Source organism: Peromyscus leucopus, chromosome 23 (genome assembly GCF_004664715.2).
Source record: "Peromyscus leucopus breed LL Stock chromosome 23, UCI_PerLeu_2.1, whole genome shotgun sequence".
Classification (NCBI taxonomy): domain Eukaryota; kingdom Metazoa; phylum Chordata; class Mammalia; order Rodentia; family Cricetidae; genus Peromyscus; species Peromyscus leucopus.
Window position 1 is genome coordinate 18,918,039 of NC_051082.1, and position 22,333 is coordinate 18,940,371.

The 22,333-nt window shown below is 49.1% G+C and overlaps 1 protein-coding gene across 2 annotated transcripts in view; it reads left to right on the forward strand.

Annotated features, from left to right (window-relative positions):
* The window catches only part of Glt1d1 (glycosyltransferase 1 domain containing 1), a 71,927-nt gene that overhangs the window by 46,877 nt on the left and 2,717 nt on the right, over positions 1-22,333 (forward strand). For both annotated transcript variants that reach the window (XM_028870207.2, XM_037198266.1), the window contains exons 9-11: positions 6,527-6,570; positions 7,386-7,506; positions 11,136-11,234. In XM_028870207.2, the coding sequence (XP_028726040.1) occupies positions 6,527-6,570; positions 7,386-7,506; positions 11,136-11,234 (264 nt within the window). The remainder of the gene's footprint in view (positions 1-6,526; positions 6,571-7,385; positions 7,507-11,135; positions 11,235-22,333) is intronic.

The window sequence follows — 22,333 nt, forward strand, 5'->3', positions numbered from 1 at the left end:
TGCTTCTGTGCGCCAACTCCAAGGAAACACCTTCTAGAAGATTCCTCCTGAAAGGTGCTGGTCTCTTATTAATCATAGCTTACTTTTTTTTTTTTTTGTCTTTTTTTTTTTTTTTTTTCAGAGCTGAGGAACAAACCCAGGGCCTTGCGCTTGCTAGGCAAGCACTCTACCACTGAGCTAAATCCCCAACCCCATAGCTTACTTTTCAGTCCCCACAAACCAGAAACCAGACTTGCAATTTAAAACACCACATGAAAGGATGGTCCTGATAGCCGCTGAGAGACTCTCAGACTCCCCTCAGAGACCCATAAGCCAGGTCTCTATCATCTGCACCACCCCTCAGCATTGTCCTCCAATCTACAACCACAGCCCACCAAGCCCTGCAGACACAACAGCACCTTCACCCCAGAGCTCCCAAATCCTTCCATAACCACCCCCCACCCCCCACCCCCAAACAGCAGTCAGCTCCATCACATCAAGATCCCACTGTCTGATACTGACACCCACCTTAGTGTGTTTTCTTTCTGTTCCTGTGATAAACACCATAACAAAAATCAGCTTAGATGGGGGGCGGGTTCCTTTGATTTACAGCTCACAGTCCTGTCATGAAGGGGAGCCGGAGCAGGAACTCAAGTGGTACAGGAACCCGAAGGCAGGAACTGAAGTAGAGGAAGCCATGGAGGAATGCTGCTTACTGGCTTGCTCCTCACCGCTTGCTCAGTTGGCTTTCTTATATGACCCAGAACCACCTGCCCGGGTGTGATAACCACCCACAGTGGGCTGGACCCTGCCTACATCAATCACCAATCAAGAAAATATCCCTCAGACTTGCCCACGGGTCAGTGGCACGCCCTCCCGAAGCCTACATACACAGTTACCTCTCCTGAGATGAGATTCCTCAGTGCCAGGCCTGGCTCGGGTGGGACCCTTCTCAGATGTTCTTCTCTGACCTCTCTATACAAACTCAGCCTTTACCATTTCAAAAGCTCCACACGTCTGACACGGTCCCTCTCAAGCGCTCAATTTACCATCATCGCTCTGAATCTGGAACAGGAGGAGGAGACTTAAGCCATTTTGTACTTGACGCTGAGTATTTGCTGCGCGGTGTTAGGGCCTCCCATGCCGATGAGGTGGGTGGGTTTGCCGAGTGGCCAAGTATCTGCACGCATTAATATTCTTGTTTCGATGGCTGTAGCATACGTTAAGACTGCCCCTCCCCCTCGCCAAGCCTCCTGAATCTTCCTGTCTGGACACTGAAGCCAGTGCATTTTCCTTTGGTCCATTTCTGCCTTTGCTCTCTGCAGAATTCCTTGTCTCAATGAGCACTTGTGGTCCCGTTCCATGGCTCTTTGCAACATTGTGTCAACTTGGCTAGATCTTGGCCCATGAAGCAGAGCCAGGCAGCGACTGGGGAGTCCCTCCAGAGTTCAGCAGCGGACTACCTCTGCCGGTTCGCTCCTTGGAGACCCGTTCACGTAGAAGATTCTGGTGAAGATGCTGAGTAGGCTCATTCGCGTGCCTCAGCTGGCTGCAAGCACTACAAAAGGTTCCCGGCCCAAAGCCTGCCAGAGGACATCTTATGAGCTCAGTGGAGAAATCCCTGGAAAAATGAAGTGCCTAGAAATGAGCATAACAGGGCGGCTCATTGTGCCAACTCAAGGCCGAGTGCCTGGGGGAAAAAAAGAGCCCCTCCCACCTTAGACCTGGCTGCTGTTCCAGGCTCAGGGCTCAGGTGGGTGTCAGGCTGTCCTTTCATAGGGACAGGACCATGGTGTGAGGCCACTCACCCGATCCTGTTCAGTACAGGGTGGGGGAGTGAGGATGAGATGGGCGGGGCTGGACAGCAACTGTCACAACACAACAGAATTCAAAACTGTTTATGTATACACATCTTATTTTCTAGATTTACCTCATTTCCTATGCATGTGAGTGCTTGACCTGCATTATGTATGTGCAGCGAGCGTATGGGTGTCGGGTGCTTGGCGAGGTCGCACTGCTATTATCTGCTGTCTCTGTGTCGTGAGAAAAGCTGGACCATGTGACTGTATGGTGACTTTGGGAACAACTACCTGGCTGCTCCTGAGTTAACCACGTGCCTCAGTTTCCCCATCTGCAAAGCAGGAATGACTGAAGACAGTAGTACCTGCCTCCCAGTTTCCTATGGGTAAAAACTCATAAAAAAAAAAGCAGTTCCTGTCCTCAGGGTAGTGTCCTGTGGATACAGAAGGGACTGTTATAGCCAACATTCTCTTTCTGTTCTCACTGCCAGGATCCTCTGACTGCTGGGATGCTACAGGATGCTCTGAGCTCAGCTTGGGTTTTCTCTAATGCTCCTTTGATCTCTCAGTTCCCACATTTGAGAGGAGCATGTGTTCTGCTCACAAGGCATCTTGGCTGGTACCTTCCCCGGCTCTTTGATAAGGCGCGCTGGAGGCCGGAACGTTTGCTTTGGGCATGGCGGCTTAATGACTTTGCCCAGTAACTTCTTACAGCAGAGATTATTTCCCCTAAGCCCGAGAGTTGAAACAATATATTTTGTTAGGAAATAAACACCCTCGGAAGGAGGAAATGAGAATTTTTCTCTGTCGCTTTCAATGCATTTTTTTTTTCCCTTTAAAAATTTCATTAACAACAATCCCCTCTTCCTTTCCTCTTTACCTTGTGTTTTGTTCCACGCGGCTTCACTAAGAGATTTGAAAATGAACTGACGTGGAAAGTAAACCCAGAGAAAGCCAGAGCCAATTGAAGTTTCATCTTACGACGACTCGCTCCTGGCTCCTTAGCTACGCTCTAGCTTTGCATTTCAGCAAATGACTCAGAACACGACTTGTTTCTTTGACAAATTATCTTTCCCTCAAGTAGTCCATCACGAGAGCCAAGGCATGTTAACAGAGACAAAAAGAAGATGGCCTGGCTGAAGTAACTAACCCCACGTACAATAGTAACATGAAAATTGACGCATAGCGCGAAAGGCTTTTAGTTTTTACTTATTTTTGGTTGTGTGCGTATGTGTGTTTGTGCGTGTGCATGGCATGGCGCACGTGTCTAGAGGTCACAGGACAACTTTCCGGGGTGGGGGTGTCCCAGGGATCAAACTTAAGTTGCTGTGCTTGGGGGCAAGCACCCCGGCCATTGAGCCATCTGGCCAGTCTAGAAGGAGGCTCTCACTGGAGGGTTGTAATAGGGTCTAGTTGCTTAGGATAATTGGAGGATGAGGGTTCGGGGATGGGAAGTGGAAAGGGAATCCTCATGCACAGGACTAGGTTCTAGTCACTGTGTGGGATCCAGGCAAGGAGACAGGTGCAGAGGAAAGAGAGGCAGAGCTCTCCTAGACGGTGACCCTCGGTGGCAGGTAGCCGGATAGCTGGGGAGGAGGTGGTCCAGCCAGGACAGTCAGGGGGATTAAAAGCATTTCAGAGATATGGCACCAGTTGCATCCTGGAAGATGACTCCTGGAGACTGGGGCACAGGTTGGCCAGAGGGGGAACAGTAAGGAAGGTGGGCATGAATTTCAAGAGCCTTTATTGTGTGTGTGTGTGTGTGTGTGTGTGTGTGTGTGTGTGTGTGTTGTGTTTTGCTTCTTTGTCGTTTTGAGACAGAATCTTTCATTGTTCCGGGGGTTCACAGATCTGGCTAGGCAGACTCTCCGGGAAAGGGTCAGGTATCCTTCACTTCCCGCCCCCAAGCTAGGATTATGAGTATGGACACCCAGCTTTTTTTTTTTTTTATGGTTTACTTCTTTTTATTTTATATGCATTGGTGTTATGCCAGACTGCATGTCTGTGGGATCCCCTGGAACTGGAACTACAGACAGGTGTGATCTGCCATGTGGGTGCTGGGAATTGAACCTGGGTCCTCTGGAAGAGCAGCCAGTGCTCTTAACCACTGAGCCATCTCTCCAGCCCTGACACCTCGCTTTTTAAAATGTGGGTTCTGGGGAACCGAACTGAGGTCCTTATGGTTGCAAGGCAAACACTTATCAACTGAGCCATCTCTCCAGCCTCTGTCCCTCAACCTTTCTGGGAGTCATCTGGTGAAATCAAACAGAAAGAACCAAGAGAGCTTGGCTTCCAGTCTGCCCAGATGGGAACGCGGACCCAACGGCTTTCCTGCTCTGGCACTCTGGTGAAGTTACAGGACCCCGTCTCAGTCCTCCTGTATGGAAGTGTTCTGTAATAACATTGTTGCTAGAACTTAGTTAATGACTGTAAAAGGCTTAGCACATGTTCTTCTGGCTTAAGTGGCTACAGAGTATTAATTATTAAGAGCTGAAACAGCAGCAATTTGTTGTTCATAACTATGAGCCTCTCTCTCCACAGATCTTCCTCTGGAATAATTACAAATTCTTATGCATTCATATTTGATATCATGTAGCCCTTCAGACTCCCAACCATGTAGCAGTGCCAGAGATGTTAGTAAGCCTACCACCACCAGCCCTTTGGGATCTTGGGCAGGCATCTGAGCAGCGGGAAGGATTCAAGGTGCACCCTCCAGCCCTTACTCTCCCGAGAAAGTGAAACTGAGTTTCTAGAAGATGGCATTCTGTCGCCTGCCCTTATAAGCTCGCCGTTCCGGCATCTGCCTTCAGCGAGCCAGCGTGCTGTGCTTGTAATTCATGATGGCTATTGGCAATGTGTAAATGAGAACAGGAGTCTGCTTTCCTCACAGCCCCGCTGGAGCCAGTGGCAGGAGGGGCTGCTGGCACCCGGCATTTGTGAACTTGGTTCACACCCTTGCTGTGTCTTTAAAGCAATGTCTAGGATTTTCAAAAAAAAAAAAAAGTTTAAAAAATGTAATTTTATTTATGTGTTGCATGCAGATGCCATTGAGCCATCTTTTGACCTAAAATAAGTCAATAAGTCTCCCCCCCCCTCTCTCTCTCCTCTCTCTCTCTCTCTCTCTCTCTCTCTCTCTCTCTCTCTCTCTCTCTCTCTCTCTTGAGACTGGATCTCATTATGTAGCTCTGGATGACTCACTATGTTAGACCAGGCTTGCCTCTATCTCACAAGAGATCCACCTGCCTTTGCCTCCCCAAGTATTGGAATTAAAGGCCAGTGTCACTATTCCTGGCCCCTCATTTTTTTAAAAATCACATTTATTTACTTATTTGTTTTGGAGGAGGCCCATGTAACCACGGTGCATGAGTGTCCTGGAGATCCCACTCGGCCAGGCTAGCTGGCCAGCGTCTTGACCCTCAGAGCCGTCTTCAGCTTGCTGACTGGAGAATTTTGTGTTGAAGGAAGCTTTTTCAATTGTTTTTAAAATTGCATGCACTGTTGGTAATCGCAGTCAGGCGGGAGACACGGAGGGACCAGTCTGTCTGATGCAGTTTGTCAGATGTCTCGGTGAGGAGTTTGTGGAGAGTTTAAAGAGGCTTGATGAGTGAGTGACTCTGCAGCTCCGAGGCAGCACACTGACCTTCAACTCCGTTTGTAGCCAAGGATGACCTTGAACTTCTGATCCTCCTGCCTCCGCCCCTGTGGGCTGTATCACAGGTGTGCATCACCACGCCTGCCCTAGCATACTGTTCTCTGGCTTCATTTATGTTACTACATAATTTAGTCCTTTCTCTTTGTGTCTGAATAATACGCGTGTGGATAAACACAGTTTGTTATTCATCAGTTGAGGGGAGCGTCCTTGATTTTAAAGCTGTATTTCTGAGAGGGCTCCCCATTAAAAGCAAACTTTAATTCCACAAACTACTTTGTCAGAGGCTTACTAAGGCTGCCCACGCATCCTCTTGATTGCTTTTATGACAGATTCCATCTGCATCATTTAAGAAAGCAAGCCTTTCCCCTGCAGGATTGGACTGGTAAATTGTCCTGTGTGTAGGCATGATCCATCCAGTGTCCTTTGAAGCCCTGAGGCTCTCCTAGAAGGTGGTACACACAGTCCACAAGCTCACTGCTCTCTTCCACCCTTGTCTTCATTGTGTAACTGCTAGACTTGGGCTGTTCCTCTGTTTTTCCCCCCTATATTCTTCCTGTCTGAACTACTGGGTGGGCTTTCATCCTGTTACAATTCATGCTCTGGAGACTAAGATTTAGGTCAGGCTCACCCTGGCCCCAGGCACGGTCTTTCAAATATCCCAGTCTGCCCTGGAATCTGCCAATGCAGCAGAAGGTGAACTCCTGATCCTTTTGCCTCCTTCCAAGTGTTGAGATTACAGGCTTTGTCATCACACTTCGTTACGCAGCGTCGGGGATTGAACCCGGGGCTTTATGCATGCTAGTTAGTTGCTCCACCACCTGCCCCTACCTAAAGGGTCAGGATTAAAAAGTTTATTATGTGTGTGTGTGTGTGTGTGTGTGTGTGTGTGTGTGTGTGTGTACACATGTCATGGTGCATGTGTGGAAAGGAGAGGGCAACTTTGGGGAGTCTGTTATCTCCTCCAACCATGTGAGTTGCTGGGATCAAATCCAGGTCCTCGGGCTTTTGCAGCAAGGGCCTTGACCTGCTGAGCCATGGGCCAGCCCCCAGGGTCAGAGTTTCTAAGTGTTTCTTGTTCCTCTTTTTTTCCCCCCAGGTAGATCCAGCGTTTACAAGGGAAGTGAAAGACCGGGTAAGGAGGTAAGACTGGCAGACGGGTGGCATCTTGCACGCTAGGAATCCTGAGTGGCAGAGTGGTTCACGAGTCCCACCTTGCCCATCGCAGACTCTGCTCTAAGCAGGTTGCACGTATCGCGCCCTTTAGTGTTGCCTATGATCCCTCAAGGTCATGCCCTGGGCTCCAAGGCACGGGCAAATAAATGGATGCACTCAAAGTGTAAGATGCGGAAAGGCCAGAGCCAACCACTTTGTATGTCTCACTGCATACGTAGCCCAGGCCGGACTGGAATCAGAAGCCTCCTATATGGTGGGATTCTAGGTATGTGCCTCCCTGCTTGGCTTAGTGAAGACGGATTGCTTGAAGATGATACTTTTTACTGATGACCCCGGCAAATAAATGAAATGATTTAAAATAACAAAGATGTGGGGACTAGAGAGCACTGGCTGCTCTTGTAGAGGACCCAGGTTCAGTTCCCAACACCCACATGGTGGCTCACAATCACCTGTAATTCCAGTTCCAGGGGAATCTGATGCCCTCTTCTGGCCTCTGTGAGCACTGCAGTCACATGGTGCACATGCATCCATGCAGACAAACACTGATACACATAAAAATAAAAAGATCTGGAAGAACGAATGTGTTCAGCTGACATCGATAGCCTCTTTGGAGATAATTGATCAGTGTATCTGTTTAAATAGCATGTTTTTTTTCTCCTGCCAGGAACAAGAGACCCAACTTCACTGGCTGTACAAGTTGAGTCTCAGTTGTTCACATAAAATTTGATCGGGACTCTGAGAAGGGCTGAAACAGCCATGCCGTCCCTGCTCTGTTCTTTCAGGGCTGCAGGGGTGCGGCTGATCCGAGAGATGTGCCAGGAAGATCTGCACGCAGTGGTGAAGAGCTGCTTCGCGCTGGTCAACAGCTCAGTCTCCGAGGGCATGTCAGCCGCCATCCTGGAGGTAAGTGCCGCATGAATGTTGATAATGGGGGGCCTGGCTTGTTCTTCTCTCTCTTCTCTGGTTTTCTTTAAGATTTATTTAAGGATTTCAAGTTGTGTGTATGCACATGTGTCTGTGTGGGAGTATGTACAAGTGAGAGAGAGCAGTTGCGGGTGAAGACCAAAAGAGAGAGCATCCAGATACCCTGGACCTGGAGTGGCAGGAGTGTGGGAGCCCATTTTCAGGTTCCTCGTGGCTTTACCCCGCAGGTCTGCATAGAGAGAATGATCAGGACCACGGGCCTGAGTGCAGGTGTCTGAGATGGTCTGCACTTGGCTGTGCTGGGGGAGGAGGTCTTTTGCTCCACCCCTTGGCGTTTCATAAATACCCTAGGGTAGAGACAGACAGGGCTTGTTGGAATAGGTTCCAGGCTATCCTGTATTTTCTACCTGTTTATCTCTACATTCTAAATCCTTCTAATATTTTCTGCTGCTCGCACTCAAGAAAACTCTGGGGAACTGTGGGGTTGGAGGGTAAACGTCCCTTCCCACACAGGAGGTTGTAAGCCACCCCAGGTGGGTGTGAATTTGCATCAACTGTTTCGAAAGCACGTGACTTGGCTTTGTGTCAACTCTGTGTTTGGCAAAGCTCCACCTGTGCGCTGTGATAAGTGTCAGTCTTGGTTACCCACCCAGCCCCAGCCACTGGGGCACTCTGTCCCCTCAGCAACTAACTTTGAAAGCAGTGTAGAGCAGGTGCCCAATTGCTCTTCTGTATGTAAACACACTTTTTTTTTTTTTTTTAATTCCCGTTTCTTAAGAAGAGGTCATGAGCCTGGAGTCTGCTGAGTGGTTTTTATAAGCAGCACAGACAGCTTTTTTCTGCGGAGGAATTGCTCTCAGCCTTGGCTTGCTTCACAGAAAAGGCAGCTGTTAGCAATCCTGATGCCCTTGAAATGAATGTGGATGTGGCGGTCTTTTGAGACGTCAAAATAACCTTTGGGTGAAGGGCTCTGAATGAAGTTGATTTTAGGGGAGAGGGATTAGCGTGTCTTTCTCGTCAGAATCACTTCAGATGGCCAGGGCAGTTAATCACAGAGCACATGCCCATCATTGGTCAGGGAGGTGACTTTTTGACCTTTCTGAATCCGTTTTCCGGAGCAGGCAAGTACAGATGCCCATTGGCTAAAAACAGCTTCTCACTGAAAACGCCTCAAAAGCAAATCTTCAGCCAGACGCACAGCAACCGGATGATTATCGCTAAAAGCCTGCATTTCCCACTCAAATGTATTGTAGATTTGAGCCCCACATAGAATAACCTTAAAGGAAGGGGATGGGGAGATGGTTCAGTCAGTAAAATGTTCTCTCTCTCTCCCCTTCCTTCCCTCCCTCCTCTCACACACACTCTTGACACCAAAATGGCGTAAGTGTTTTGAAACACTCTTACAGGGTCCTTCGAGGTTCTCCAATCACTGCTCACTAAGGTCAATCCCCAGGACCCGCAGGAAAAGCCAGGCATGGATGCTTCTGAGTGTTATCCCAGGGCTAGCGACAGTGGAGAGGGGAGACAGGCAGATCTCTGGGGCTCGCTGGACAGTCAGCCTAATGGAATGTGAGCCCCAGGATAGTGAGAGACCCTGTCTTTAACACACACACACACACACACACACACACACACACACACACACTCACATGGTAGACAGTTGCCTCTGTCTTCCACACATCCCCACGGACCCCTCTAGACACAAAGGATATAAAGGACTGTCTTCATATCTGTTTTCCTATTTGGAGCTAGGACATAGGTGCAGTCACACACAGACGGACACCGGACCTTCTGGGTCAGGTTTTGACAACCTAGGTGGAAGGAGAGCTATGCTCTAAAGCTACGAGCAAGGAGAATGCTTGACCTGAGGAAATAGCACTGGCTATAGTGATGGGAGACCCTTGAAGGACCCTGTAAGAGCGTTTCAAAACACTTGTACCATTTTAGTGTCAGGGTATGTGAGAGAAGAAGAGGGAAGGGGGGAGGGAGAGAGAAAATTTTATGTGGGTCCATGGGGCAGGGCCATCACTTATTCTTTTGAAAAGCCAAAGCTATTACAAAATGTCAGACCTAGCCAGGCGGTGGTGGTGCAGGTCTTTAATCCCAGCACTCAGGAGGCAGAGGCAGGCGGATCTCTGTGAATTCGAGGTCAGCCTGGGCTACAGAGCGAGATCCAGGAAAGGCGCAAAGCTACACAGAGAAACCCTGTCTTGAAAAACTTAAAGAAAAGAAAACGTCAGGATGAGAAAGAGCTGCTCAGGGCATTTATTTGGGCCGTGGAAGCTGCAGGAGACGTGGACTTTTGCAAGGGGCTGTGTAGTAACCCGCCACAGGCCAGCCTCACCAGAAACCCCATCTGCTCAGTCTGCGCATCTGTATGGGCATCTTCAGATCAAGTCATTTCCCCCCGTACTAGCAGTGATCACTCAGAATGATCACCCATGCCACCCAAATCTAAGCAAAGCAAACCCCTCTTCAAGAACATCTACGTAGGGCCGTGTATAACCTCAGGGGTGTGACCCAAGACTGACTAGCAAGCTTCCTAAGCCACACACGCAGGGGAGCTGTGTATCTCCAAAGCCTGGGTGATGTTCTGGGGGTACAGTTCCAGCAGCTGAGTTTCTCCTGACTTCTCAGCCATGAAAAATCAAGACTGTTTCTAGAAACCCCAGGCAGCTCTGATAAGGGTATGGGAGGCTGGCTGCAGGGATTTTTAGAGAGCCATACAGGGAGGTTCTGTCCACCCCCACAAGAAGAAGCGGAGCTGGTCTAGGGAGGCCAGGTGGGCCTGTTTATGGAAGGGAGGCTGGCGTGTCTTGAGTTCTGACATCTCGTGTGTCGATCCTGAGCGCCACGCTCACCCCCTCCCTCCTCTGTCTTCCCCTGCTCCCTCGGCGGATTTGCTCTGAATGCGAGCACGCCTATTTCCAAACACGGTCTAGCGCGTGGCTTTGCCAGCCGCAGCGCTGCCGGGACCAGCTTCTCAGTGTGCTCTTGTTCTCGGAGCTTGTCTAACGCTTAGAATTTGCCATTTTTTTTAAAAGATGTATTTTTAATTTTAATTATGTATACTCATGTGTGTCTATGTGGGGATATGTACACCTGTGTGGGAGTGGCCATGGTGGCCTGAAGAGGGCGTTGGGTCCCCGAGACAGAGCTAGAGTCGCAGGTGCTTGGGAGCTGTCCAGCTTGGGTGCTGGGAGCCGAACTAGCAAACACACTTAAGCTCTGAGCCATCTCTTCAGTCCCATCCACCTTAGGTTTTTTTTTTTTTTTTTTTTTTTGAGAGAGAGAGAGTCTTTTACAACCTGGAGCCTGCCAATTAGGCTAGACTGGCTGACCAGTAAGCTCTGGGGATCCCCCTGTCTTTCCAGTAAGCTCCGGGGATCCCCCTGTCTTTCCCAACCCCATACCCAGTATTGGGATTACAGATCTGCACCGCCATGCCTGGCTTATGTTTTTGGTGTTAACACAAATCTCAGGGGACTGAACTCGGGTCCTTGTGCTCGCAGGACAAACACTTTGCCACCTTAGCCATCTGCCAGCCCCCCTTGTCTGACCCTTAAATGACACACCCCCCCCCATCGTCTCTCCTCTCACCTTCACAGGCCATGGATTTAGAAGTCCCCGTGTTGGCTAGGAACATCCCTGGGAACTCGGCTGTGGTGGAGCATGGAGTCACAGGACTGCTGTTTTCAAATCCTCAGGTAAAGAGAGTCCCTTTCCCGTGTGTGCCTCCTTGGTGTGATTTGCATCTGCCTGTATGAAGGAGGGCTGTAAATGTGGGTTCCTTGTAAACCTCCTGGCTCCGGGTGGAGGTAGAGCTGCCCAGCCAAGCTCCGTGGTTTCTGTTCTCCGTGGAGGGACATGCAGCGTTTTTAGAAATCCAGGGTTACTTCTGACCTGAGGATTTTAGCTCCGTTGGTTGAGCGGCTTGCTCGGCGTGCATTAACCAGGGATGGTAGTGCATGCCTGTCAAAGTGCATTCAGGAGGTAGAAGCAGGAGCATCAGAAGTTCTCGGTCAACCTCTGCTATGTAGCTAGTTCGAGTCCAGCCTGAGCTACATGACACTTTCTCTAAAAGAACCCAAACAAAACATAACTAACCTCACATAAACAAACAAAAACACACAAATGCACAGGTGTTCTCTTAAGTGGCTGTCTGGGGGCAGGGTGGAGCAGAAGAACAGGGGCTCTAGCCTCCTGGTAGGTACCTTGTGACATTGTGTGCATTCTGGGGTCTGGAGGCACAGCTCCCTGCCTTTCTCACGAGTCCTCTCAGGTCAGCACAAGCCACTAAGAACCACAGACACAGCCTCCCTCCACTCCCCGACACACACACACACACACCAGAACTTACTTGCACATGTGTTTCAACTCGGCATCTTCACATTGGCTTTACCAAGGATGTTTAGAACAGCAGGTCTTCCTGGTTCTATGCGGGGAGAGTTGTGATTCTTCACACTCTGAAATGGCGTGTGAGACACGGATGTCGCACATACTTCGTTGTCCTCATCATCTCCGTCAGACTTTATACCCAGTGCGTGGTGGGTACATGGCCTGAAAAACAAATGATGCACATTTTAAGGAACTCCAGGCTGGCGTTGTATTCATCTCAACCGCTGCAGAACTCAGATTTAACCACTCACTGGTCGGCTGCAGGGAGGGCAAACGTTTCAAATACGCATTCAAATATGTATGAGAATCAGCTTTTCATTTATTAAGAAGAACTGTCCTGTCAGACCACCAGCTTTGAGAGTTAAAATATGTATATGAAATGCATAGGACATAAATAATGTGTAAGCACAAATGCTCTCTGAATCCAAGCTAAATATAGTTACTCCTTCTGTATTAGCTGTTATTCCTTCATTGAGAACATAAAGAAACGTGATTTCCCCATGTAGGGATGAAGATAAAAGAATGAAGAGTTCAGAGAGATTGGGAAGGTCGGGTCTGTGTAAGGGCTTGTGTATGGCCAGGAAACCTTGGGCAGAGTCTGGGAGCTCAGAGTAGCTCCAATGCACAGGCAGCAGAAGAAAGGGGCCTTGGTGTGTGGAACATAAACACTGAATTTGGCCAGACACCATATAAGCTTGAGAGAGGAAGAGGGCACGAGAAACCCATGGACCATGCAGCACAGGGTGTGGAGATGGAAGAAGAACCTTGGCTGTACTGACCTCTAGAAAGAGGATCATTTTAGATGCTGGGATGTGGCTCGGTTGGTAGATTGCCAGCCTAGCATGCATGAAGCTCTGGATTTAGGTGCCAGCATAGTATGAAACTGGACATGGCGGTGTATATCTATAAACCGAGCATTTAGGAGGCTCAGAAGTTCATCCTTGGGCAACAGCTACTTGTGGAACTGGGTGCTCAGCCACTGGTTTTATTTTTGGCCACCTTTCTGTCTCCAGCCTTCTTCTCTGCCCCCTTTAGAGGGCTCAACCCTTCAGAGTGATTTCTGCCACTGAGAAATGAAGATCCCCATTCTCAGGATTTGATGCCCAGTTTTCAGAATTTGAGTCTCTACATTGTGTGGTTCTCTAGCCCCTGAGACAGCACCTGCCCCTAAGCCCTTGTTCCTTGACAATGAATGGTTAAAGCCAGACTCTGTACCAGCACCCCTCCACCCCACCCCCACCCCAACCCCAACCCTGTGACCGCTACTTGCAGGAACATAGAGAGGAATCTGGAAGGAAAGGACTGTATTTGTTTGTTTTCTATTGCTGTGGTAAACCGCCATGACCAAAAGCAACTTGGGGAGGTAAGGGTTTTATGTGGCTTACACATCCTGGTCACAGTCCACACTGAGGGAATTCAGGGCAGTAACTCAAGCAGGAGTAGAAACAGGAACCATAGAGGAGCATTGCTTACTGGCTTGCTCAGTCAGCTTTCTCCTCCTCCTCCTCCTTGTCCTCCTCCTTGTCTTCGTCCTCGTCCTCCTTTCCTCCTTTTTCTGAGATAGGGTTTCTCTGTGTAGCCCTGGCTGTCCTAGAACTCATTCTGTAGACCAGGCTGGTCTCGAACTCAGAGAACTCTTAGACATCCCACAGGCCAATCTGATGGAGAGAATTCCTCAATTGAGGTTCCCTCTTCCCAGGTGACTCTAGTTTGGGTCAAGGTGTCAAAAACTAAGTGCCACAGGGCTTTTGCTTAGGGAAACTTTATAAGGAGAGCCTATAGGATCATCTATATTTATCTGTCTGTGTCTATGTCTTTATCTATCTATATCTAATATCACTATCTAGCTATATGTCTACCTAATGTATGTGTATATTTCTGTATATGTAAATCTATCTATATGTATAACTATATATCTATCTATAGCTATATGTATCTATAACTAATATCTATCTCTATATTTACCTAATATCTATCTCTATCTCTATCTGTATCTATTTTTTTTAATCTAAAAACTTGATGACTAAACGTATTTCATGGTTGTAAGCACAGAATAATCTCTGTTTTTGTATACTTCACCTCTGGAAAATTTCAATTAAGCGAAGGTTTCCAAACCCGCTCAGCATTGATTTCTCATTACCTCAACAATCTGGTTATTTCTCCATTTAAGAAGAAATGAGGCTGGTGACTTTCCTTAGTGTTTTTTATAGCTTAGTTTTATAGCTTCAAAATTAAGATCCATACGACATTTAATAGAAACTGTGAATTCATATGCTGCCAGGGTTGGGCTCTTCAAGGGAAGTTTATGCTTATCCTCTAGAAGGTTTCTATTTGTTCTTTAGACAACTGTAGAGAAATAAATTTTGGAATATTAATGAGGGCAGTGGCTAATGTTTATAAAGGGCATGTTATACGCCAGCTCTTATCCTTAGTGGTTAACACGGCTTGTTTTCTTTTCTTCCCCCAAGACAGGGTTTCTCTGTGTAGCCCTTGGCTGTCCTGGAACTCACTCTGTAGACCAGGTTGGCCTCGAACTTAGAGAGATCCACCTGTTTCTGTCGCCCAAGTGCTGGGATTAAAGCCATGCACCACCACTGCCTGACCTGACCAGCTTATGTTTCTTTTTGAGGCAATGTCCATGTAGCCCAGGCTGTTCTCAAACTCTCTCTCTATAGCCATCGAGACTTTGAATGCCTGCTCCTCTTGCCCCCCTCCCCCAATCCCGGTCTCCCCGGTACAGAGATTATAGAAGGTCACCACTACACTGAGTGTAAGCAGTCCTGGGGATCAGATTCAGGGCAAGCAGGCACCTCTAGCCACTGAGCTACATCCCCATCTCAAGGCCTACGTCTTTCTTAAGGTCAATGCCTTCCTCTTTAAGCAGGGATTGCTTTGACTGTGTTTGGAGAGAGCAAGGTACTCTGGGAATTTGTCCAGGCTGGGAGGTGGTGGTGCTCAGGGGTCTTGTTCCCATCTGAAGCCCACCGTGGCTTTCTGTTGCATGCTGCTCCTTCATCTAGAAGATGGAGGCAAGACTCTCTGGAAGTACAAAATGCCATGCCAAGTGCTTCAAAAACTGATACTTTCTAGATTTGATTGTTCAAAGATCTTCAAATTTAATTGTAGATCCCTTAATGGTAAAACGGCACTTACCACCGAGCCTGAAGATTTGAGTGTTATCCCTGGGACCCAAAGGGTAGGAGAAGAGAACCGACCCGCAACTTGTCCTCTGACTTCTACATGCCTTAAAAAACAAACACACACACACACAAATAATCGGTGTACAAAAATAAATAGAAGTTAGTTGAATAGCCACTAAGCATCCAGATCCCAGTCCCTGTACATTTGGAGGCTCGGAGGCCCCAGTAAGAGTAGGCCAGGGCTCCAGTGTTGGACAGAGGGGCTCTGGGCAGGGAAGAGCTTTGGCTGGGCTTGTCAGAGGGGTTCGGCTCAGCCTCTCTGTGTGGTGCACAGGCACCATGCCCGGCTAGCCCTGTGAGTCTTAACAGTCACACCTACCATGAGAGGGGTTGGGAGAATGAATCTGTGCCCCAGGGACTGAGGTCCTGCAAAGAACCCAGCCTAGGTGAAAGATGCGGAAATGGACGCATGCAAGCACACTCCGCTCCGAACACTCCACTCCGAACACATGCAGATAGTTGCTCTCACCTCTCTCTATCACTGTGACTCTGTCCTCCATCTCTCCCTTTCTCCATCCCTTCATCCTCTCCTCCCTCCCTCCTTCCCTCCTTCCTTCCCTTTCTCCCTTCCTCCGCTTGTGCTTTCCTTTCGAGAGGCATTCTGGCACTGTCCCACCTAGCAGCCCCCCACAGTGGATTCCCTCTGCCTTTATTTACCCACGTTCATCAGGAGAAGGGACCGTTCCTGTCTGAGGCCCACCCCCACCCTTTTGCTGGAGACAGAGGGCACAGTCTGGCTGAAGGGAAAGCCCCTAGTGACCCATGGAGCCTGCCTGGGCTTGATGAGTGCGGCTGGGTGGCAAGAGCCACCAGATGGGGCTCACGCCTCAGGAAAACAGAAGCTGCACCTGGGGTTAGCTCAGGCCCGGACCTCAGCATCACCTGGGCTCAGTGCGGGCCTAGCTGTCAGGAGAGTGGGGGCACCATCAGGAGAACCCTATTAGCCAAGAATTCTCCCAAAATATGATTGCTCCAGTGAGCTCCGTGGTGACCGCCCCTCCCCCCACTGTCCCAGCTTCTGCACAGTCACCAGCCGACATGCAAAGCTTGCCTCCTCCGTATTCTCGCGCAAACAAAAAAATGAGTTGGACATGGGTCTGCCACCTGGGGAAGGGGCCAGTTGTGGCTCAGAGGGGGTGAAGGGAAGGGTTCTCTTTCCGCCCGTCCCTTACTCTTTCCATCGAAGGTGCTGGCTGCCGAGTACCCTGGGAGTCAGCAGGTGTCTGGGGTATCCGTTGGAGGAAGCCCTTGGGCTGTCACAGGCAGGGTAATGCTAGAGGGGAAAGGGGGAGCTGCAAGCAGGCTCAGGCACCCACCTGCTGCCTCTGCTTGCATTTCATTTCCCACTGTCCCCACTTCCTGTGGGCGTTATCTCCAAGACAGAGCCGAACCCAGTATCCACTGTGTCCCATCTCTGCCAGGCAGCAGCACCTGGTCCTACCTGGTCGATTTCAGCAGCCACCTCCATGACAGCATCTTTCCTGGTCCTGGGCAGCCAAAGGAACCTGTTTGAAATAGTGAAAATTCAGTTCCATCCACAACGTCTGAGAACTCTCTGTGCTTCCCATCACACATAGGGAGTGATGCACATGCTAGGCCAGGCTGGGGGTGCTGCATAGTGCCCACCGTGCCCTCCTCTGCCCAGATTCACTGGGTGTGGCCCACAGGGGCTGGTCTCGGAGCAGGATACCATTCCCATGCTAGCTTCTTGGTTGCTGAGCTCTCCTTGGCCGGGGTAACCGCTGGGTTCCCACCCCAGCACCAGATGCGAGGTTTTAATTTCCTCTTTTAACCATCTGTAAACAAGCCAGCTGCCTCCTCATCAGCCCCAAGCTCCTGGAGGGCAGGGCCAGGAGCTGAGGAGGAGAGCTGTGGAACGCTGTCTGCTGGGCAGGACATGGTTGTTACACCCAGGACTCAAGGGGATACACGTCTCACTTTTCTATTGCTGTGATAAAACACCATGACCAATTCAACTTATAGAAGAAAGAGGTAATTTTATTTTATTTTATTTTATTTTATTTTTTGACTCATAGCTCTAAAGGGTTTGAGTTCATAATGGCATGGACAGCGTGGTGCACAGGGCAGGAGCAGGAAGCCGAGGGCTCCCATCCTTGGCTGGATCGTGAGGCAGAGTGCAAATGAGTAGCGGTTGTGGAGCCCTTTTTATCTCAAAGCTCGCCCCCAGTAATCGACTTTCTCCAGCAAGCCGCATCACCTAAACCTCCCCAAACAGCATCACCCACCAGGGACCAAGTGTTCAAATGTCTAAGACGATGTGGAGGACATTTTTCATTCAAGCCACCGTACATGGTCACCGGCATAAGACCCACCCAAGATCAAGTCAATCAAAACTCCAGCACAGATTGGGTAGGCGTTTCCCAGGGCTGCAGCCTTAGCTGAGAATCCATTGGCAGTTGATGGGGGAGGGAGTATGTGGCTACTGGTAGATTGCTCATAGCCCAGTGGATGACCCTGAATCATGTGCTACTAATTTCAGTGAGTTCTTTTTGTTTTGTTTTTGTTTTTGAGACAGGGTTTCTCCATGTAGTTTTGGCGCCTGTCCTGGGTCCTGCTCTGTAGACCAGGCTGGCCTCGAACTCACAGAGATCCACCTGGCTCTGCCTCCCGAGTGCTGGGATTAAAGGTGTGCTGGGGGGGGGGGTTATTATTATTATTTTTTTAAAGTAGATGAAGCTGGAAAGATGTGTTGAGGGACCATAAGAGAGAGCTGGGGTGAGAGAGTAGATAGGATTGAGATACTTTGTATATGTAGATGAAATTTGCAAAGAATAAATTAAAAATGTTATTTTTTTTTTTTAAAGAAAGAAAGGATACAGTCTCTACCAGCAATAGAGGATGACATGGAAAGAAAGTGAACAGAAAACAGTTACTTAGCTGAAGACAAACAGTGGTTGTTTGTACCACTTAAAAAACAAGCAAACAAGGGCGTGGTGCCTACGCTTTAATCCAGCACTCGAGGCAGACCAGGCGGATCTCTGTGAGTCAGAGCCTGGGCTACCAAGTGAGTCCCAGGAAAGACGCAAAGCTACACAGAGAAACCCTGTCTCGAAAAAACCAAAAAAACCCAAAAAACCAAAAAAAACCCAAAAACAAGCAAACAAACACTTTATGCAGGTGTCTGAGCCAGGCTCCACACACCTGCAACCCTGGGGGCAGCTCTGGCCGGCAACCTTCATTTTATTTTGTTGGCTATGTTCTTTGTGTTTGAGTGACTCACTGCCTGTGCCCCTACTGGCTACTCCCTGGGGATGGGTGGCACATGGTTTTCCCAAGGCCGATTTGTAAGCATCCATGATCGCTCGCTTCTGAGCTCTCAGAGGAACCGGATTTCCGTACGTGGTTTTTTATTTTAATTGTCTCAGTGTGCGCACCTTCTCTGCCTCTTAGTGATCTCCGTTGGTGGCTTTCAAGATTGCATCCTTGGTCCTAGCGAAAGCATCTGCCTCAAAGCCACTTGACCTGGCTAAGTCAGCACTCTGGCGTGCTCTGGGGTGACAGCCGTGTGGAACCTGTGATTGCTGCAGGCTGACTGACTGCAAATCGGCTTCTGCCCCGATTTAATGTGCACACTCCACAGACCTCTTTCGGTGGCCGTTGCCCTGTGGTTCTTTGGGCTCTTTGCTGTGGTGGCCCCTGGTAGGTTTCAGAGAGGCAGTCTGATGTCGCACACATAGCCCGGACTCATGGGAGGCCATGGAGTGTGGACCAGTCAAAGGCATCCCAGCTCCTGACCTTTGCCATAGCTCCTGACCTTTGCCAGATTCTGCTGGTTGGGAGTGACTGCCGGGTTTCTCTGTCCTTGAGTCAAAGGAATGGGTTGGGCTCACCCCATGATGTGCTTGCCACGCACGGCGCCATAGTCACTGTGGACAGATACGGCTGGGCTTGAGTCTTCTCCCTGGACCACATTACATTAGAAACTGTTTTTTTCATCTGAGAGGAAGGAGGAAGTAAGTAAGGACTGGGCTGCAGGCTGGTGTGTTCATGGCTGATTAAGCAGCTGGGTCCCATGGAGGGCCTGCTGCTGGGCCAGCTGGGGCCAGCTGCCAGCCCAGTGAGTCCACTTGTGCTGTAGCCGATCAGGAGGCCGGGTGGTCCAGGATGGCGTCCCTCTTGAAGTGGCATTGCATCTCCGTCCTTGGTGTGCCTCACCCTCAGTGTGGCTGCCCCAAGCATCTTTCTGCATCATTTTCCAAGGAGACTTGAGAGAGAAAAGCAAAAACTAAAGCTAGATTTTACTTCTAAAGTCTACTGAAGTTCCCTCCTTCAAAGCGTTGCCTGCAAGTCAAAACAACATCACTTCTGACGCCCTATGCTGATGAAAGCAAGATCCCGGTCTTGTCCACTGGCAGTTACGGGAAGGGGAAATCGGACTTGACTCCAACAGGAGAAGACGACCCTTGCATGAGGGTTGGGCGCATGTGGCAGCTGACTTAGCAGACAGTCCTTGACCAAGAGCAAATGACTGAGTGGCAGGTAGCTCATCCACTCACAGGGATGATATCCTGGTTCAGGAAATGGTCACTGCAGAACCAGGGGTAAGATTCTCTCTCTCTCTCTCTCTTTTCTTTCTTTCTTCCTTCCTTCCTTCCTTCCTTCCTTCCTTCCTTCCTTCCTTCCTTCCTTCCTTCCTTCCTTCCTTCCTTTCTTTCTTTCTCTCTTTCTTTGGTCTGGCTATTTCTCTTCTTTCTTTCCACCCCTTTCCCTAGTTCTCATCAAGGCAGCCATCAGATACATCTGATTTCTACCTCTGATCTTTCTTGCTTCAAGCCCTCTTCCCAGATGTCATTGCTGAGGAAATAATAAACAAACAAACAAATAAATAAAGGGGTATTTTATCAGAGCCTATCCCCCACCATTCAGGATTTTGCTCTAAGATCACCCTGCATTTTGCAGCAGTAGTAAGCAAGGGCCCCAGCTTCAGCCCTAACCCTCCACATCAGATAAATCACAGATATGGCCGGCATCGTAAAGTAATATTCCCGAGTGCTAAGCCCCTCAAATAATTTTAATAAGAATGCTGTTCTGCTACGCAGTGAGAATAAATATGTTGTGTTTTTATGGTGAAAAGAGCACCAATTTACTAGAAAATGTGTAACATAATACATAAAAATAAAATCCCACCCACATAAATGTTGCTATTTATATTGCCAGCTATAAAAGGCATTCAACATTTAATTAACAATAATTTTGAGAATATGTGGATGTTCTTTCTTGACAGTAAAGTCTCAGGCACTGTCTCCTGGTTGGAATTTATTTGAGCTGAGGGAGTAAGAGAACAATAGTAATTAAGTGTGTATGAGTGCCTACATGAGAGCCTTTGTGTGTGTGTGTGTGTGTGTGTGTGTGTGTGTGTGTGTGTGTGTGTGTGTGTTGTGGGCACAAGTATGCATTCAGGTGGTGGGGTGCATGTGGAGGTCAGAAGATGACCTTCCCTGCTGTTCCCCAGGGGGACACTGCACCTGGTTGCTTGTTTGTTTTTAGTTATGGCCGGGTCTCTCATTGGCTTAGAATTCACAAGTAGGCTAGGCTGGCTGTCCCAGGATCCCCGGAGATCCACCTGTCGCTGCCTCCCTGGCACTGAGACTATAAAGTGTGTGCCGTCACATGGAGGTTCCTTCCCGTGGGATGCTGGGGATGGAACTCAGGCCCTCCTGTTGGCAAGGCAAGCCCTCTCAGCATGAGATTCTGTAGCAGTTGCTGCCACAACTGTGGCAGGCAGTTGAGCCCCATCTGCAAGCCTCCTCGCCTGCCTCGGGAAGGGGAGTTTGTGAAGTTAACCCAGGTCTCCTGGCTCAGCATTCCTGAGAACTCCGTGCAAGCAGAATAAATAACGAGTGCTCCCTTCTCCCTAAGCAAGCTTTGCTATCAGAATACATTTTAATTTTCTAATTCTGAAAGGCTTTGAAATGAAGGGCCGGTCAGCAGGAGCCTCTCAGGGTCTCAATTAATAACACCCACATGGTCTGAAGGGAAGCTTTGCAGGAGCCAAAACAAAAACCCAGGTCCTTCCCCGCGCTCTGCATTCTGCCTGCAGGGACAGTGGCCTTTGCTCCTTCCCAGGTGATCAGTGTGAGCTCAGGGGTGGTAAGTAGTGTGTTGGAAGCCACACATGGGAGTGAAGTTGTGCAGGACTCGAAGACTTGACCCTGAACCTGGGGCCTTCCTTCTTCTGCACCAGGCGTTGCCTGTGGTAGGAAGAGGTTCTCTGGGTCCAGTGTGTGAGGTGACGGTCTCTGGCTGTGGCCATAAAAAGAGGGAAGAAATCATGACTCCTGGGTCACTGCAAAGAATGAAGACAGGATTTTTTTAAATAAGTTCTTTCATTAGCATATATTAATTATATATAGTTAATACATTCGGACCGTACTCCCACTTACTCCCTCCTGTCCCCCTTAACTCCCGTTTGCTTCTCTTCCCAATGAGTCCCTTTTCTCTCCCTCTCTTCCCCTTCCTCCGTGTGACTCAGTGGTTATTCCCATGAGCATGGGTTCCTTACCAGTGGCGACACCATTAAGGACAATAGCTCTCTTTCTTATATTAACTTTCACTGCTGTGATAAAACACCATGAACCAAAAGCAGCTTGGGGGAGAAAGGATTCTTGTGGCTTCTAAATCTTGATCATAGTCCATCGCTGGGGGAAGCCAGGAACTCAAGCAGGGTAGGAACCTGGAGGCAAGAACTGAAACAGAGGCCATGGACGAAAGTTGCTTACAGGCTTGCTCCTTGTGCCTTGGCTGTCCTGGAACTCTCTCTGTAGACCAGGCTGGCCTCGAACTCACAGAAATCCACCTGCCTCTGCCTCCCTAGTGCTGGGATTAAAGGCATGAGCTGCCACCACCACCTGCTCTCAGCCTGCTTTCTTTCTTCTTTTTTTCTTTTTTCTTTTTTTTTTTTTTTTTGTTTGTATGTTTTTTCGAGACAGGGTTTCTCTGTGTAGCTTTGCGCCTTTCCTGGGACTCACTTGGTAGTCCAGGCTGGCCTCGAACTCACAGAGATCCGCCTGGCTCTGCCTCCCGAGTGCTGGGATTAAAGGCGTGCGCCACCACCACCCGGCCAGGTTGCTTTCTTATAGCAACTAGGACCATCTGCCCAGGGGTGGCACCACCCACAGTGAGCTGGACCCTCTCACATTAAGCAGTAATAATTTAGAAAATGCTCCACGACTGCAACATTTCACAGC